Source organism: Temnothorax americanus, unplaced genomic scaffold, assembly GCF_048541705.1.
Source record: "Temnothorax americanus isolate GAGA-0224 unplaced genomic scaffold, ASM4854170v1 Scaffold25, whole genome shotgun sequence".
Classification (NCBI taxonomy): Eukaryota; Metazoa; Arthropoda; class Insecta; order Hymenoptera; family Formicidae; genus Temnothorax; species Temnothorax americanus.
Genome location: NW_027509391.1, coordinates 167,266 through 184,493, shown reverse-complemented (window position 1 = coordinate 184,493; position 17,228 = coordinate 167,266). Strand labels below are relative to the sequence as shown.

The following is a 17,228-nucleotide window of genomic DNA, read 5'->3' as shown; positions in this document are numbered from 1 at the left end:
ATTATCGAATTATTATTATTATCTTGTTCTAATCTCATATAGTAAAACATCTTAATTTTTTATACGTAACGAATCGAAATTAATTAATAGAGTATATTCTTGTCATTTGCATAAAGGAATAATACAATCTTTCTTTTGTAAAATATAGCTTGCACTATTTGCATGGTTATTCCGCTTCTAAACATGTGCTTTTTGTGTATATATGTTGTTACTTGAATAGCCTTTATATTGCGCATACTTTAAGATATCAATTTTTCTATTATATAACTTGTTATTATATAATTTGTTATTATATAACTCATAAAATATTAATTTTATGAGAATTGATAAACAAGCGATATTATCAAGTATCAACGAAACAGTTGATGCAGAATAATCAAGAATTATCAATAACTCATAGGAAATAATGCGCAAAACAGTTCCTGATTCTTTTTTACTTTTGGTTGCTGGCAACTTTACGTGACAGGTCTTTACATTCAAATTGCTTAGCGAGGTATCCCGAAATTCATTGACAATTTGCATGACGAGGATTTATTTCTCCGTACATAGAGTGATTATATATATATAGTTCAACAATAAATACTGAAGGAGCTGTCCTCATCGATGTGCTTTCATTGTATGTTGCGCTGTGTGCTTTTGTAATAACGGATAATATCTTTTCTTACAGGGTTTAAGAGTTTTCAGTTAATACGATTAATGCAGCGTGAAAGTTGATTGGATTCCGTGTGCACGGCATGATGAAGTAGTAACAAATCTCGTAATTGATAAAGTCGCTAATAATTATTTGTGTTTTAGGATGTCGAAGAAGGTCTCGCTTCTCTACAAACAAGACTTTCGAATCTCGAAGGAACGATGGGTTATTTACCTCGAGACAGCGTAGAATCTATGCTTTCATCTCTTATGGTAAGAATTGCAAGCATAAAGTAGGAAGAAAATTACAGATATAATCATTAAAAATTTAATGGAATTAAAGTAAAGTTGAAAAATAATGAAATTGAAAAATTTATGTTAAATTTGTATTGTGTATAATATATGCAAAGTACGATGAAAAACACGATTGACCTATTATAAAATCGTAAGATTCTCTCCATCTGTTTTAGGCTGTATTGACAGAGCTTCGTGCCTATGATGAGGAAGCTACGCAACTTGAAAAGCAATTACACGAAATTCCTGCCGACATTGAGTGTCAAAGGCTCTCGGTAGCTTTAACGGGAATTCATACGCGCGTCACTTCCCTTCTCGAACAAGCAGAACAAGGGAGAGTAGCTCTCGAACGGGCACGAGCAAGTCGAGAAAGACGCGGCCAAGAGATTCAGACCTATAAATTATTCCTCGAAGAGACAGATACTTGGCTAAGAAACGTCGTATCGAAACTACATGAGCAATATTCGATTAATACCAGCCAGGTCTGTTTTTCATATAAACGTCTATTAGAAGATATTTTACTTTTTACATTCGCTATATATACATATATCTAATATTTTGGACTTTTATATGCTTTATATTTAACAACGTTAAAAATCTTGAAAACTAATTAAATTAGATATATCCTTCTTCTAAAAATAGTTAAATGTAAAAGGATTAATATCCTTATCTCTAATAATAAATTAGCTGTTTTATATTAGATGTATCAAAATATCGATTTAATATCATCAACTTAATTGAATTAAATAAGTATATATAATATGTTATTTAATGCACGTGAAATACTGAATTTTTTTTACTTGTTGCAATGGACAGGCTTTACAGGAAGAATTAACGAGTCGCGTACATCAAGTCTCAGAACTCGAATTATTGCCGGAAGTGAGCACGCTAGCGATAGCTCTGAAGGAAGCCCTCTTGGATGTAATTAATCGTCTCCAGCAAAAGCAGCAGGTATCCAACGCTTTCCAGAGCTCGGGGGCTTTCACAAATATTACTACTGTTCACGGTGCCTCAGTCGCTTAAAGTAGTATTATAAAGAATTCGGACAAATCAATCTTCGACTTTCAAAACTTGCCAGAGTTTCGCTATATTGAAAACAGAAAATAAAAGGCTTGCAAATTGCGGTTATTACAAAGCTGACAAGCTTTGTAGAACAGATAAAAAATTATAGATGACAGATAAAATTACGGGCTGTTAATTGACAGTCGTATGCAAAATCAAAAGTTTCCCGATGTAAACATCGGGAATCTGCATCGAAACTATTCTGCCTCTTGCTTGAGTAAGAGTCTAAAATAATACGTTTAGATTTGGACAGTCATTCCGGGAACAATGTGCAATATTCAATTAGACGATGGTAAACGCTTTGTAATAAGCAGCAATAAATAACGCAACTGTCGGCAATAGACATTCTAGTCGAGCTTAATAAAACAATCGCTGTTGCATGCTTATACGGACATGAATAGTTTAATTTAATTGTAGAAAACATTATTTTTTGGATATATTGTTTTTTCTTCATCTCGTCGTCGCTACAAACACATGCGCTTCTCATCATGTTTCACTACAGATATCACGCATCGTACATTATTTCTTAGTGCATTGTACATTATGTATTATGTGATTATTATGTATTTTCGTTTATCTTAAGGTGATGGATGTATTATAGGAATTGCATGTAATTAAGGAATGTTAATACATTGCTGTAATATTTCATGTAATTAAAGAAAATTCTCATTAATGCCTGTCCCTCCTCCCTTCACTCTACGTCGTTAAACATTACATTTGTGTATCATATTTAGCCCGACATGAATAATATTGTACATAATAATACCGCGTAAATAATGATTTCTAAGTATGTATATATACAACATACTGTGACTGATCGATAAAATCAATAAACTGAATTTTTTTTTAATGTGTGCATATACTGTCCATATTATTTTTATTAAAAATACAAATTATCTAATTGCAACATGTCAATGCTTAGTGAATTAACTTTATTTATTACAAAAAGGAAATAGGAATTTTTCGTTACGTTACAGTTTAAAGTTACAAGTGATATCACTATACAAATGATTATTATTCATTCGTTACTTACTAATTGAATAAATAAAATTAATAAATTCCAGTTTGAGAATTATCCCGTTTCAGCTTCTGTTCTATTATTTGTTTAACAAAAAATTAAACGTAATGTTCCACTTATTTTTCACGATTAAGTTGATTAGTAATAATTTTAAATGCATAACGTATTTATTGATATATGTATATAGAAGTAGATACACACAAACATTTGCAATAAACATCTAAACTATAATGTCGCAAGTATACATGTCAGTATATTATATCAAGAAAATCGTTATCCTCGTAGGAGATCTGTGATGAGGAAGCTCAAGCTGACGACGAATCGACAGAAAAAGACAATGCTACGCTGGATGAAGCACCCTCAATTCATTCCTCCGTAGAAGATGGTCCGCCATCCTTGGCTGACGTTTCCTTACAGACAGGTCAAAGTTTACTGGTCGACGACGTTGTTGAGAGAAAAACGCAACTCACAAAACAGACGTCTACGACACAGATGCCATCGTCAACCACGTGTCATTCTCTCATGACACAGACATCGCAAGATTTATTACCAAGCGAGGGTGCTCAAACGCAGGAAGCTATAAAAGTTCTAAAGACCACAACGGGTGATCATGATGTGATCGAGATAGCGACCAAATATGTACCGTCCAGTCAAGAGGTAGCGCGTCGGAAACAGTCCAGCATTCTGCCTGGCGAAGACATCGTTGTCGATATGAAGTACCAAGATGCGAAGAAGACCGATAGCGCGACGAGCGAGCTGAACATCGTCCACGCCGCGCCACAATCCTTTGAAACAGTTCTAGTCGAACCGGATGACGTCACCACCGAAGTGGTCGTCGATGCCGACGGCACCAAAAGGATAATCGTAAGAAAGTTACGACGTACCACAGTCACCAGTAGGCAAACCACCCAACAGCGTGTATCCACGTTGTCGACGGCGTTCGGAGACGCGCCGCCGATGATGCAAGCTTTCTCGGAAGCTGCGATGAGAGATCAACAAGTCACCATGACCAGGACAAGACCAGACGGTACCATTGAGACCACAACAAGGCAGATTTACGGCGGCAAAGTTACTACAGGCGCGCCCACCGAAGGTATCAATGTAGAGGAGTACGAATCCGAACCTCATTACACGCGCATGGTAACGCAAGGTCAATTAGGAGATATCAGTTACCAGCCAGTCGAGGAGGAGATACTGATGGAAGGTGGTGAGTATCAAACGAAAACGTCAAGCGTTCATGCCGTGGTGCAACAAGTCACGAGACGAGTGATCAAGCGAACGCGTAAAATTATTCGGAAAGTTACCATCGTAGACGGCAAGGAGACCACTACCGAAGAGGTCATTGAAGAACCTGAAGAAGTAGAAATAGATGAGCAAGATATACCGCACATCAGTATTAACGTGATTAAGAGCGAAGATCAAAAGACTTTAGTTCCAGGAGAAAAGGCAATAGAGCAGCGAGAAACGACGAGGCCAGAGATACCAATGGGGTCTTATATTTCTGATACTACGCTGCAGGGACCATTCTTTGGACCATTTGCTAAGGATATAACGAGCATGTGTCGAGATAAAACAGAGGAGACCATAGGAACTTTTGTAACAACTGCGGAAAAGGATAATGATTTAGAAACTAAAATATTGGATATTGAAGATCACAAAAAAACAACTAAGTTATTAGAAAAATCCACGATGGAAGTAGTAGATTCTGGAACGGAAACAGCGGACTCTAAGATAAATATAACAAATTCCACACAAACTGTAGTGCTTTCTCGTGTGGAAAAGCATGTATCACAAGAAAACTTGGCTAACGTTCAAGCTGACGAAAACATTTCTACTGTACAAAGCGATGAAAATGTAGTACGAAAGGAAATTAAACCGCAAACAATGGACAAACAAGAACACGAGTATTTCCCTACTGAGGTAAATGGCATAGGTACACTTGCGATTGATCAAGCGTTGATTGATACTGAACGATCTGCCGTTTTGCAGACTCCTGTCGAAGATGTCTATGTTACAACGGTACAATCGGAATCTGTAAAATCTCCATTAGAGGCCGTAACAGATGATGAACCGGTGGTCACCAAGGCTACTTGTAAGTCTGACGATGCACCAGTAAAGAGCGAAACACTCAGTATCGAGCTAGAAAATGGCACGGTAGAAGTAGAAACGCACCATGGTGATAGCAGCACAGTAGAAGCTGATAAAGATGTCGATGTATTAAATGTCGTTATATTAGAGCCAGAGCATGATGGAAAGCAAGAGTCAAAAAGAGAGGCATCGCTCGAATTATCCAAAGACGTTACGACCTTAACATCACTTCAAAAATCAGAGCCAGGAAACGAATCGATTGTTTTAGCGAGTAAATTAGACATTTCTAAACCTGACGAGGAAAAACAAGACGCGGAAAAACCTACTTCAAAATTGAAAGATACGGAAACACTTTTCAAAGAACGACAATTATCACCAGAATTGTTCAGAAGTGAAGAAAAAGACAATTCTAAGGATGAAGCATTTAAACCAGAGTACAAGCCGATGTTCCACAAGGTCGAAATATCTTTGTCGGTGCGTAAGGAAAATGAGGAAATGGAACCATTGGTCTCTATCAAAACTCAAGCAGAAACTCAAGCAGGGCCTGAAATTGCTCCGTACAGCATCGTCAAAGAAGATGTAGATATTAGTCTTCCAGCGGACAAGGAAACGACAGAAATAATACACGATAAAATTGTACAGACCACCGCCTTTCTCACTGCTGAAAAAGAAACGGAAACCTTACAATTACATACCGCAGAAAAAGAAGTCGATGCTCACATCGAATCGTCAGAAAAGAGCAAATCAGATACGGCAAGCCACAAAAGTAGAAAAAAGAAACGGCACAGAGATAAATCAGAGTCCTCGGAAAAGCCTGTAGAAACAGAATCCAGCACTTCCATTGCTACATCAGTTGCCGAATCTATGGAGATCAATATTCCATCATCTGATTCGTCTAAACATGTTAGCGAACTGCCGCAACCGGACGTTGCAGAAATCGTCAAATCTATCACCGAATCCTCTCTAAGCTTGGACGATGGCATTATGGCAGAGAATGACGGATATCAACCGGATGATAAAACCATGGATGAATTGTCGATCGCGCCGGAAAATGAGGATGGCATAAAAAAGAAAAAGAAAAAAAAGAAAAAGCAAAAGGTTCGATTGCCTCGAGATGAAGATTTGACTCACGTGCCTAAGACTAGCAGCGACGATGTGGCGTTTACGGATGATAGTCTTCCTTTAGAGATTCCTGAAGTAGGAAAGGCGATCGCGGAAGGTAGAACAAAAGAAAAGGAGAAAATAAAAGAAGAAACAGAGCCAGAAGATAAGGCGAAAGAAATTAAAGTCGAAATGATACAGCAAGAAAGTAAACACAAAGTTGATGCAAATACTCAAACAACTATGGAAACATGCGATGTATCAATTTCACTCACTCCAAAAGCAGACGAAGAAAGTCAATCTACGTTTATGCAAACATCTCCTGAGCCGGTACCGCTCACTTTAGAAGAAGAAATACAAACGGCTAAAACTGAAGAGATTCATATTGAGACGCAAACAATTTTAGAACCCGGGCTTGACTTCAGCGCGCAGACTATTGCAGAAGAAACCCCGGAAGTCGAAGATTCAGGTGTGCAAACTATGACACCCACAGCGACGCCAATGGAAGAGTTCGCTATTCAAACTAGTCCAATAGAAGATATCTCTCCTGCCGTTATTGCAGTAGAAACGGAAGATTCTCAAGCACAGACGACTGAAATTGATGTTCACTCCATGGAAATGCAAACTTCACCCGTTGAATCAGTTCCAACGATAGCCAGTGAAACTCAAACAGCAATAAATACTGTAATGGAAGTCGAGCAACAGACTACTCCACCACCAGTGGCAGAACAAGTTATTGTGCAAGAAATTTCTATTCAAACGTTATCTACGGCACCAGAATTTCTCGAAAAAGACATGCAAACGAGTGCTCCGGTTAGTCCGGAACAACCAGACGTTTTGCATACAGATACTCAAACAGTCACTGCGCCAGAGGTTGCTGCTGAAACAACGGAGACACAAACGACACCCGAAGAAAGTCCTCGAAAGGTGGAGTTGCTAGAATCCGAAATGCAAACAAAATCGCCCGAGCCAACCAAAGAGACCATGATGCAAACGAGTCCAACTATAATTAGTCCAGAACTTATGCAAGTGGAAGAATTTTCTCAAACCAGTATTGAAGAAATAAAACAGACTACCGAAGAAGAATCACAGACATCACAGACCAGTCCGAAGAAAACTGAAACCCTTGACAGTTCGGTGCAAATAAAGGCCGAAGAATTGATACCACAAATCGAAGAGAGTGTACAAAATATTCCCGAAGTATGCGATATTAGTGCACAAACATCACCAAAAGAAAAACAATCAGCTAAGACAATGTCGGTATCTCAACAGACAACACATATTCCAACTCAAACTGTTGAGGTATCTACGGAAGATTTTAAGATAGGAACAATTGAAAAAGAAGATCTGCGCGAAGCGCCCGTTTCAGCTATCTTAGAAGAGAGGAAGGAAAAAGAGAATGTAACGTCTATAGATTTAGTAGAAACTCCAGCAGCACCTGATGTACAAGTACCAGAAATTATGAAGAAGGAAAGAGAAATGGAAATTGTGAATAAGCTGTTACCAGATATTCCTACAACGATTTCAGATCATACCGAACAAATAGAAGAGTCCATCGAGAAAGAAACAAAACATAAAGTTTCTGAAATACCTATAATGGAAGATCGTCCAAAACTGTCGGAGACTGTCGCAAAGACAAAAGAATCTACGCCATCTTCAATGTCGGAAAAGGATACTACTTCGGATACATCGTTTGAAATTCACGTTCACGCGACTATAGAATTATCCGGCAGTGACACGCTCGATAGTGTTGCATCTGGTAGCAAAGAAGTGACCGATACTTCGCAGAATACCACGATTGCCGAAGATTTCAATAACGATACGAGTATCGCGGAAGACGATAATAAAGCAGCGAAACGGCAAAAGAGAAAGAGAAAGCATAAGACTATGGAAATTATTTTACCGAGCAAGGACAAGTCAGAGCTCAAATCCGTATTTGGGCAACCCATCGAATCCCAAGATACTGTCATGAAACTATCTTACTGCGACGTTGCCAAAAAGCATGTCAGCAGGCAATCTCCGGTGGGAGATGACATCTCGGAGGAAGCGGCATCTGAATATCCTTCTCAGATGATATCTCAAATCGAATCAGATGTAAAATCAGAAAATACTGCGTTAAAGAATGTGATAGAAAGAATAGATCGACGTGACGAAGGCATTCAGGAGACACCCTCAGATATTTCAACTACCTCGGAAGCAGTACCTATATCAACGAGTGATCAATTTGTGGTCGACTCGAGTCACAACATTCCAGAAACAATAGTACCTGAAGTAGCAACAGTACAAAAGTCATTTGCGCTTAGTAGACCGACGATAGAACCATTGTTGATGTCGTCGGATCAGCAAAAACCGTCCGGAATCACATCTACGCATTCGTCGCCCGAGCCAATGGACACCACTGAAGAGCCATTGACGCCCATAGAACTCGAGCAACCTATTCTGAATAAAGAAAATATTACACCATTCCGGGCGGAGATCAAGACATATGCCGAAGTAATATCCGAAACACCTGTAGTATCGAAATCATCCAGCACAGAAACATACGAAAAGAGAGAATTGTGGAAAGAACCCGTGACCAAAGTATCGCCTTCTCAAGCTTTATCCGCGGTTTTCCTTCTAAAGGAATCTTTGGGATATAGCGCCAAATCGCAACATCAGGGAACGCAAACAATGCAAGCTGCTAAAATAATAACTGACCGAGTAAAGAATCTACAGAATACCAACGAATCGAGTCATTTAGGTAACATCTTGCATATCGCGCATCTGGAAGAAGTTACCACGGAGAGACTCGCGGAAGAACGCTCGTCGGATGTTCGCCGAGAACTGGCACAATTGAGAAATGCTGTTCAAGAGAACGATGTGATAGTTGTCGAAGAAACTCTCGTTACCGCCGTCGAAACGATCTCGACTTGGCTAGAAACCATTGAATACCGAATCTTTCTAAACAGAGAATGTCCGACTGGGCCTTCTCACGAGGACGCTAAAACATTCGTTGAATTGAAAGACGAGGTGAATCATGTAGAAGAAAGTATTCACGAGCTCGATAACATTTGGAAGCAACTGGAGCCAAATTATCCGCAAGAAGAACGAGAGAAACTGCGAGAATGTGTGGATGCCCTTGAGCATCAAGTGAGGATTATCGAGAACGTTACTACCGACGGAGAGAGACATGCTAATAAGCAACTTGCAAAATGGGATGATTTTCTAAATGGCATTAATAACGTATACAGGTGAGATACTACGTAAAAATATTGATAAACAGCAATTTGTGTTAAATACATTTTTGTAACGTATCTTTCTGCATATTTCGCTGAGTTCAAAAATAAAAGTAGAAGTGATATAAAGAATCGATATAATTTTATTGTTTAATTCTTTTCTTTTTTTCTATATCGATATGATAATAAATGTAGCTAGTTGAGTTGAATAAAAAACCAATATTGATATGACTATAATTCTTGTTACAGATTAATCGAAGAGCAACGTAAACAGCTCAATCATATAATCGAAAGCGAGTATTCTACACAATGGAAGTTACAAGAACTTGATAAATTGGAGAACACGAATCGCTGTCATATGTGGAAAACAAGTAGGCTTCTCGACGCTGCTCGCGAATTACTACGCGATCATCCTGGCAAGATTATACCCAAAGAAACCTATGCCGCGCACGAGATGACAAAGATAATCGAACATGGTATATGTGTCGAACGAGAGCGTCTTCTACAATTGCTCGCTTTAGCCGAGGAATACGAGCAAACTCTTCAGGAATTTGCGCAAATTATCGAAATCGCCGAAAATCTGCTAGACAGTCCAATATCCGTGATAAGTCTGGAACATCTCCAGGAGGAAATGCAGAAGCACAGAAAGTTTTTCGTCAATCTGAACCACTGTCGTGCGATTCTCGAATCGCTAGAAGGCAATCTAGATCCTGAAACCAGAGCCAAACACACTGGTTTGCACGAAGAATTACATAGTAAAGCGACGGCGTTGCTCGATCAGGCAGCTTCAAGGGCGCAACAAATGGCCTTGGCCGCGTCAAGATGGATGCTACTCGAGCAGGGTGTAAAGGAAGAAAGAGGATGGCTTCAAGTTGCACATCAACGAGTCCCTGATCTTCAAACAGTGACTTCGACCGACTATGATCAATACATCTCTTTATATCAAGTTAGTAATTATGCTACTAACGCTTACAAGCCAATCAATTCTCATAGAGTGTTTTATAAATTTAAATTTAACGATTTTTGTCAATTTGTCATATTTTAGTCTCTATCATCGGATGTAGCGACTCATCATGCACGGTTAATTCAATTATTCGGTGTGGCACGTGGCCTTCGTGATCTCATCAATATCGAGGATCCTGAAGACCGATACGGTGAAGCTTTAGACGTGATCGTAAAGCTGCAAGACAATATCGAATCCTCTCTGAAAAGATTGCTGGCCTTTAGAGAGAGTTGGAACAATCAGGACATATTGACGAATCGCGTAGAACACTGGATGATAATGGCCGAAAAGGAACTCGTTACATTACGCGATCCATCGGGAAGTTCTATGCGTCAATTCTGGGTAAGCGTTCTGTCAATCTTCGTGTCTGGCGCCTTGTAGATATATTTATAACTTATTAATCCAGTAAAAATATTTATCGGTGCTGTATACCCGTACTTGCATTTAGGTCACGTTTTTCTAACGCGTTTGGCCTCGTGCCATTAGAAGCACATATCCTCTCTTCCACGCGAGTCGTATTTTTAGCACGATTAAAATTGGAGGATGAAAGTGTTACATTACGCAACGTTATATTCATCTTCATCGTCGCTATCGTCATTGTTGATGTCATCTTTTTATCTGGATTCTACCGTTATTATTTCAACATGTAATGCAAGGAAGAATTGTTTACGATAGTTTGCTTCTAAAGTCATAATCTCCAATATAACTGCACAAGTGATTAAAAATCTTAAAATCTTAAAATAAATTAGGCCTTAAAACGTATGGCAATTTTTTACGTTTGCAGGAATTGAAAGCACAATATGAGGTTCACAATAACATGCGAAATGAAGCGGACAATTACTTCGAGCAGGCTCTACGAATTATACCTCTATCGGACGAAATGTTGCAGCGACAGTTTCACTACGAATTGCAGGATCGTTGGAACGAGGTCGGTGATAAAATCAACGGAATTCAAAAAGATATCACTCGCAGCATTTCCTCGGAAGAGATCCCATCGAACGAGAAATTAAAGTTACTCGAGAGGGAATTGAACGAGTTACGGGTGACCATCAACAGTTTCCACGGGGTACTAAAGACAGAGGAGGAACTCGATTTGTATGTCGAGAGACTCACCATAATGTTCGAAAGGATTACCTTGATTCAAAACGAGATAAGCAGACTAGGTCTTCTACCAGCGGCGGAGAGCGAAAGAGTCGGGATTTTATTATCATCGGCGCGTTGCATAGAGGGACAGATAGGCGAAGAGCTGGACTCGGCGCAGCTACTCAGAGAAAAGATTCAGGCTCTTCAACGCGGGTTAAGTCGCTTTAGGAAGGCCCACAAAAGATTGTCAACGATATTGGATCAATGCGAGGGTAGCGAAAGACAAGAAAGCGACCTAGTAGCTGCGGCTGTAGATCGTTGCCGATCTGTCGCAGACGAATTAGCTGTTCTCTGGCACGATCTAATGGGATTAAGACAGATGCTGCATAATTTACCGACCGGCATGAGGGTGACGGTATCGCCGGTAGGAATAGAAAGAGACTTATCCAATATACAGGACGTACATACCGAGCTTGAATCCAGATGCGCGCATCTGCTTTCGTTGCTGACAAACAGGTTGGAGTTATGGCGACGATTCGAGAGGCAGCTGGAAATGGTACAACAGTCTGTCCAAGAAGCGGATTATATGATGGAATTGTTAACCGTCCAAGGCTCCGTCGATTACGACAGACTGCTGAAGGCCACCGAACGTCTCGAGGTGAGTTTTTTTTCTTTGCGTTATATTGATTTACACAAAAGTGGAGCAAGTTGCGATTTACTCACAACTATGAGATATCGACTGATATGAAATCATCAATGACTTGTAATGCAAATATCAACGATTCCACTAAACGTCATTTTATTCGCTGCGAACGAATAAAAACTAATTTAAAAAATGCACAATTAGATCGTACGAAAGAATCGAAATAAATCACACTCGCGAAACTTTCAACTTTCAACTAACTTTTCTTGTAGCTTACAAATCAATTAGATCAATTAGTGTCTTTTCACCATATACAATATCATGACATCATCGAACAAATCCGATTACAAATACAAGTCGATCTTATCAGTAGTGATACAGATTGTAAACACGCGTTATGCGAAATGCGAGCGTCGCGTTTCCCAGCGCGCGCAGGCGTCGCGTTCCCGCTCTCGTTCGTTCTTGCGGCTTCAGAGCCGCGTTATCGTACGCTGCCGCGCTGCCTATCAGTGCCGCGGGATCCGTGGTCACGTTTACGTCGCTGACGAGAATATTTTGCAAATCCGTCGAAATATCTCGCTCGAGATAGTTTGTTGCGTTTCGACCTACATTATCGCTCGGTCGTGGCCGAGAAGATAAACGCGAGTTGATCGCGAATGAAGCCTCGCAATTCTCTACGAACCGGCGCGATTCCCCGACGCCAGAATTCCACGACGAAGACGAAGCACAATAAATAGCCTCAAGGTAACGTCGGCGTCGCTCCGCTTGCGGACAGCGAGTGTTTTCCTCAATGGTACCGGTCGCGTTTCCGCTCCGCATGACACGTGCCAAGGGTTGCATGAAGTTGGAATAGAATTTCCGGAGTTTCGCGTTTCGGCGGAAAGTTATTGTGATCAGAGTTCAAGCGCACCACGATGATGATTTTAGTGATGACTCAATGAGTTTTCAGGGACGATTATCGCAAATATAAACAGAGTACAGATAAAGTTGTTGAAATTAGCTACATTTTTATCTAGAACGAAGTCAGTAGTGGCGTGACGAATACTACGATTCGCGTGTTTGATAGAGCGAATGATGAGGTTTTTTTTTTAAACGCTCCATCGCCGCGAAATAAACGCGTTCGTGCATTATCTGCGAAAGGAAACCGGATGTACGTTCGTGCGAGACCGACATAAACGCCGCGCCGTTGTCTTTTTGACGTCAGTGCGTCAATGAAAGTACGAAGCGGTGTCAATTACTCTACGAAAGCTTACGTACAAAAAATTATTTATTGCGCAGCGTATGTGGTTTTCCTTCTCGAGAATTATCATTTTGTAGCGTTCTTATGACACACCGCTTAATCCGGTTTGCGGTCGCGTGAATGAGTCCTTTTGTTTGGCCCTTAGAAATGCGCGCGATCGCCCTTGTATACGCGAACCGAAGCCGATTAGTGCGCGCGATATACGGTTCCAGTAAAAAAGCTCGGAAAAAGTTGTCGGTTTTTCAAGGTTCAAGATCGTCATTAATATTTCTTTCCGGGGGCGTTCGATTACTCTTCGCGAATATGCGAATACATCTGAGGAAATGATTTCGTAAGGATTTCCGCCGGATCATCATGTTCGTCTTCTCCTTTTTCCACACTCGAGACCGTTATACGAGTTCACGCGTCGCGACGAGACATATAAAGCAAACCTATGCACACCGTTATTCATCGATGCGTATTAAATCAGCATATATTACGCCAGGCGTGAAGTCGTCACAAGCAACAGGTCGTCTGTAACGAGATAGTGTACGTAAAGCAAAGAGCACGGATGCACGCTCGTGATCTCTCGCATGCAATTGGTCGAGATATATAAACACGATTACATTAAATATACAGCACAGTTATTACCCTATGTGATTTACTCGATCACGTGAAATTATACATCTATCATGTATAATTGTCGTCTATGATCAATGAAATTATATGCGTAATATAAATGCGATGATGAACACAATGGAAAAAGTAGCGGAATAAACGACTTTATATATGGAAGTCTTACGCGATTCTTTGAGCGAAAAATTAATCAATATTAAAATGATATATATGATGCAACATTAGCACATTATAATAATACAAAATTAACAATAATGACGCTCTAATTGCAAACAGCGCGAGGCGTTTCTCGATTTTGTGAAATACAATCGATTTCAATTGACTAACGATATTAACGCGTCAAATGCTAACCATTTTAGAAATAATTACAAAAAATGACATAAATGACTACAGTTATTAGTGTGGTATGACGCGGTATGTAAACTATGACACGTGGCGAAGCGCGCGTTTAGGAACGTCTTGGCCGACCAAGCGTATATTTATGATTTCCTCTCCTAGTATGCGCTGTCTATCGATTTATCTTCGCGATTCGCCAGAATTTCAGAACGTCAAAATGTTCTTTAATGTCGATTGATCGGTTATTAATATTGATTCAATTTGACGTACGATAGGGCTGATGCACACAGGCAAATATAAAAAAAACATGATAAAATATTAATTATAAATACCTAGCATAAATTTGTATTGATATATTATAGTTAAGCTTTTCAGAAAATTTATAAGGTATATCTTTCTTCACAGGAGAGCGTAGAATTTTTATATTTGATAAAAATTAATATTTGATAATAAGATAATGCACTTGCGCGTGCCTTTTCTTAGAGAATTCACGAGGTGAACGACCTCGAGTACACGACACAAAATTAGTTCAACCATGTTCTGACCGAATTCATGTAGTCTCCAAATGTGCTAGTCTCGTGCCGTGAATTTATTTATAGCGTGTTTTAAGCAAAACCGGCGCTTTCTTTGAATTGTCTGGCGTGGAGCTGCCTATATAGGCAAAGTGATTCTTAAAATTCAAACGCGTCGGATAAAAGTAGATATAGAGAACTGCGAAGTTTCAATTTATGAAAAAATAATAAGTTAAATCTCTCTCTTATTATAGTACATAACGTACCTTTTAAAAATCAAACGCTAATATTTGGTAAAATATATTTGTAACACATTTATTGTTATTATTTCTTCTAAATTAAAATTTAAAATGTCCTCAATAATAATTAAAAAGTATTATTTATATTAAGTAATTAGAAAAATAAGTGCGGTTTTGATAAATGTAAGAATGATCTTTTATGACGGTTTTATTACTGCTCCATTTTTTATACTGGAATTCAAATGTATTTGATTAAAGCAACAACCATTTGATTTCTAATATTTGCAATGTTCATGCACGAATATGAAATATATCAGTTTCTTTTTTTTAACGGCAGGGTCTAAACGGCGATTTGAGCGCTCGAGAAGTTCTCATTGGCGAATTACGTGCCGCTTCCGAGCCTCTGCGGGAGAGCTGCGCCGCAGAGGTCCGCGAAAGGGTCGACGCTGCAGTAAATGAGGCCGTACAGGCTTGGGAGGATACAAGGGCCGAATTGGATGTCCTTTGCACCCGATATCAACACGCGTGTAGGCTCTGGCAGCAATATAGAGACTCTAGTGCCGCGGTGAAGGCCTGGGTGGACACCCAGATGAACAGTGTGGTAAATTTACCACCGGAGGAAGCAGTCAAGCAAGTTAAGGTAGGTGATGTCATAAATCCTTTTGCCGTTGGTATAAATTAAATATAAAATCCTTACTTTGGAAGTAACCCACTTTCGAAAATCTTACTAATCTTACTAATCTCTGTAATGCGGAAACGGAAGACATATGAGAAGACACGCTAATAGCCGATAACTATAGCAAGCAAATAGATTTCTAAGTAGTGACCTTCGTAAGAATTAGACAGTTACGTAAGAGACCGATTCTCAAAATAAAAAGTTAGATATGCAGAAATTAGAGAGATTTCAGCCAAGTTTTAAAAATGTAGTTTTAAAACAGCGTATCATTTTTTGCCACAAACGGATGATTTATTCATTCCTTCTTTTAAAGTTTAGCAAACAAATAATGTCACAACTGGGATATCTTTGCATTTACGTTTAAGTGCTAATTTATTTTAATTTTATGTACATTTTAAATATGTGTAATTGTGTAGATGTGTACGGATAGCATATGGAGAGATATCGAGTATCTGATCAAATATTTTTACGCGTATAGGGGAGAGTTGCCTAATGCATATATACTGTTCACTCTGGTCATTATCGACGCGATTTGTTCTTTCGTAAATAAATGTTAGGAATGTCACATTTGTTAAAAAAGATTAAATATTTCTACAATTCGTATGTTCTATATATACCATATATCGGAATAAAGAATACTTTTCTCTCGCGATAAAGCGGGTCAAGGACATGCGTCAAACGCGCATTCGTTTTACCACTGGAGAAGCGCGTAATCTATTCTCTCGTTACGAAACGTTGTAAATATTATGTGACAAAAAGTAATAAATATTATTACGTATCCTCCGTATGCGGAGACAGATCAAAATATACATCAGAATATAAATAATTTTTCTTCCGTCGTACTTAATAACGCGAGCGAGTTAAGGGAACGTGCAACAGACGCGTTTTCATCCCTTGAATGAAGAAGCGCATGATGTCATTGTACTCCACTGCGCGCGCGCGCGCACACCGTTTAGGGAATCATCGTAGCATACAAGAAAGAGACAAGAGTAAAAGTCGATTCATCATCATCGTCACCCCTCGCTCACGCTCGCGCGTGCAGTCGCAGGCGTCTGGCGTGCCGGCTGGCAGGGGTGGAATAGGTATAGATCGTCGGGAGAATACGGGGCAAGAGGGCGAGTCGCACAGACGTGCGCATCGATCCCTCGGAGCCTACGCCAGTCCGGTCCAGGGCGTTGCGGCGTTTACAGCATCCAGCATGACGCTCTCGAAGTTTTCTCAAAGTATCGTTTATCTCGTCGGAAACGCGCGCACTCGTTATCGCTCCTTCTTATCTTTCCGGGGAGATTTTTAAACAGTCGCATCTGTCACGCGTGCAAGAGTGCGTGAGCGCGAATGTGTCACACGTACGATACGTAGAAATGTGTTTGTATATGTGTATACGTGAATGTGAGATGCGCAACGACGATTCGGACCATGTGCTTAGACGACAGAGTAGGGTACAGTGCCGCACGTGTTCGTCTAGTTTTGGAG

At 39.7% G+C, this 17,228-nt stretch overlaps 1 protein-coding gene and 1 long non-coding RNA gene across 14 annotated transcripts in view; one reads left to right on the top strand and one right to left on the bottom strand.

Annotated features, from left to right (window-relative positions):
• LOC143899097 (uncharacterized) overlaps positions 1-17,228 on the bottom strand; it is a 111,858-nt gene that overhangs the window by 72,773 nt on the left and 21,857 nt on the right. The window lies entirely within an intron of this gene.
• Msp300 (Muscle-specific protein 300 kDa) overlaps positions 1-17,228 on the top strand; it is a 94,542-nt gene that overhangs the window by 65,607 nt on the left and 11,707 nt on the right. For all 9 annotated transcript variants that reach the window (XM_077409084.1, XM_077409087.1, XM_077409080.1 and 6 more), the window contains 8 exons: positions 796-903; positions 1,101-1,406; positions 1,741-1,875; positions 3,290-9,423; positions 9,658-10,354; positions 10,454-10,753; positions 11,196-12,152; positions 15,417-15,719. In XM_077409084.1, the coding sequence (XP_077265210.1) occupies positions 796-903; positions 1,101-1,406; positions 1,741-1,875; positions 3,290-9,423; positions 9,658-10,354; positions 10,454-10,753; positions 11,196-12,152; positions 15,417-15,719 (8,940 nt within the window). The remainder of the gene's footprint in view (positions 1-795; positions 904-1,100; positions 1,407-1,740; positions 1,876-3,289; positions 9,424-9,657; positions 10,355-10,453; positions 10,754-11,195; positions 12,153-15,416; positions 15,720-17,228) is intronic.